At 45.6% G+C, this 1792-nt stretch overlaps 1 protein-coding gene across 1 annotated transcript; it reads right to left on the bottom strand.

The window, feature by feature from the left end:
• Positions 1–125: 125 nt before the first annotated feature.
• LOC122545764 (probable G-protein coupled receptor 139) lies at positions 126–1016 on the bottom strand. The gene has a single exon (XM_043684686.1). The coding sequence runs from the start codon at positions 1014–1016 to the stop codon at positions 126–128; it is 891 nt and encodes a 296-aa protein (XP_043540621.1).
• Between the last annotated feature and the right edge of the window lie 776 nt (positions 1017–1792).

Below are 1792 nucleotides of genomic sequence, written 5' to 3'. Positions count from 1 at the left end.
AAATTCATCATTTGCCACGTTGGAATTTCAACCTATGTCCCCAGGATATGAGTTTGGGTTTTAGAATGCTGGCCCGGTGAGGTTCTCATTACACCACCAACTCCCCCCATCAATATAAATTATTTTCATAACTTTCTGAATAGAGCATAAGGAGATTTCAGCAAGTTCTTCACCTCCTCTCTGAATCTCCTCTGGGTCAGTGCATAAATACAAGTATTTGTGCAGGAGCTGGTGCACATCAGCAGGAACGCTGCCCTGATTGCCACATAGAGTGAGTTTGAAACTTGGAGAGACGTAATGTGGGTAAATCTGATGCAGGTATGGATGACAGTGATGGGGCCTGACAGCACCATGAAGCAGCCAGAGATGGTGAAGAGCAGAATGATGGAGGTCCTCCTGCTCTTCAGCTCGGGATCTCTGCCCATCTCCCCAGCACCACCGCTGCTGTCCTTCAGAGCCCGGCGAACTCTGCTGGCTGCTAGGATATGGCGAGCGGTGAGAGTGTTCAACAGCAGGAGCAGGGGAATAGGAAGAAACATGTTTGAGATGTTGGAGAGCCACCGGTGAGCTGCCCAGGCCAGTGAAGTGAGGTAACTGGTGACGGTGCGGCAGCCCCACTGTACATTGTTCAGAACATGGGTGGGCTCATAGCGAAAAGGCAAGGGAATGTTGACCATGATGTTAAGAGAACTCACGATGAATATAACCACGTTAGCCATTCTTTCAGTGCAATACATCCCCTTCAATTTGTTGCAGCAAATTGCTACAAAGCGGTCAAAGGTGAAGGCGATGGTAAACCAGATGGAGAGTTGGATGCTGAACCCTTGCAGGAAGGCACTGAGCCGGCAGGCGGAGGTGTAGTTCAGCAGGGAATCCGGGAAATGATACTTGAAGTTCTGGCTCACAATCACGTTGAAGACAAGGACCATCATATCTCCTGTTGCCATGGCAATCATGTAGTGAGTGATTCCTTTGGAAAGGCCGCACTTCCCTTGGGAAAGAATCAGCACTGTCATCAGGTTCGCTGTAAGGAAAATCAAATCGTGAGATGTATCCAAACACCCAGAGATGTGCAGCGATGAGGTCTTGGGTTAGACAAGACTGATGTGCTGCTGGCAATGCTAGACTTGAACTTCAATGGAAAACAGTGAAATCTCATTAGCAATACATTGTCTGTGTCAGGGAAATAATCAAAGGGTAATTTCAGGACTGGTATATTCTATTGCTCATCACTTTGCACCGTTTGCTCTCCTGATTTCAAGGAAACCAATAGCATTATTTTCGAAGTCATTCAGAGAAGGACCACTTGCCACATTCCTGCGATTAAGGTCTTGTTGGCTGAAGTGAGGTTATGCCCATCTACATTCGAGTCTGGAAGAATATAAGGTGATTTCATTGAAACATATAAGATCTTGCGGGGACTAGACAAAGTGGAACACAAAAAGAGATATTTACTTTCGACTGCAGTGATTAAGCCGAGGGGACACTGTATCAGAATAAATTGTTTCCTTTTTCAAACAAAGGTAAGACATGTATTATTCTCTGAGAGTGTGGTTGGAGAGTGCAATTCTGTTCCCTTGAAGGTAATCGGATGTTGGCGTATAAGATTGAGTTAGACAGATTTGGATACACAAAGGAGTGGAAGGCTCTGGTTTCCAGGCAGAATAACTGTCAGCCATTGATGACTCATTTTTATGATTACAAGGATGAGATCGAGAATTTCTGTTCCAATTGTTAATGATCCCATTTTCTGCTTACGCAGAAACAGCCAAAGCACTCTCCCATGAGGGGA

Source organism: Chiloscyllium plagiosum, unplaced genomic scaffold, assembly GCF_004010195.1.
Source record: "Chiloscyllium plagiosum isolate BGI_BamShark_2017 unplaced genomic scaffold, ASM401019v2 scaf_68734, whole genome shotgun sequence".
Lineage (NCBI taxonomy): Eukaryota > Metazoa > Chordata > Chondrichthyes > Orectolobiformes > Hemiscylliidae > Chiloscyllium > Chiloscyllium plagiosum.
Note: the sequence above shows the minus strand (reverse complement) of the source record. Positions and strands in the feature narration are given on the sequence as shown.

Coding starts and splice junctions, on each gene's coding strand:
- LOC122545764 (XM_043684686.1), bottom strand. CDS start 1,016: ATGACAGTGCTGATTCTTTCCCAAGGGAAGTGCGGCCTTTCCAAAGGA.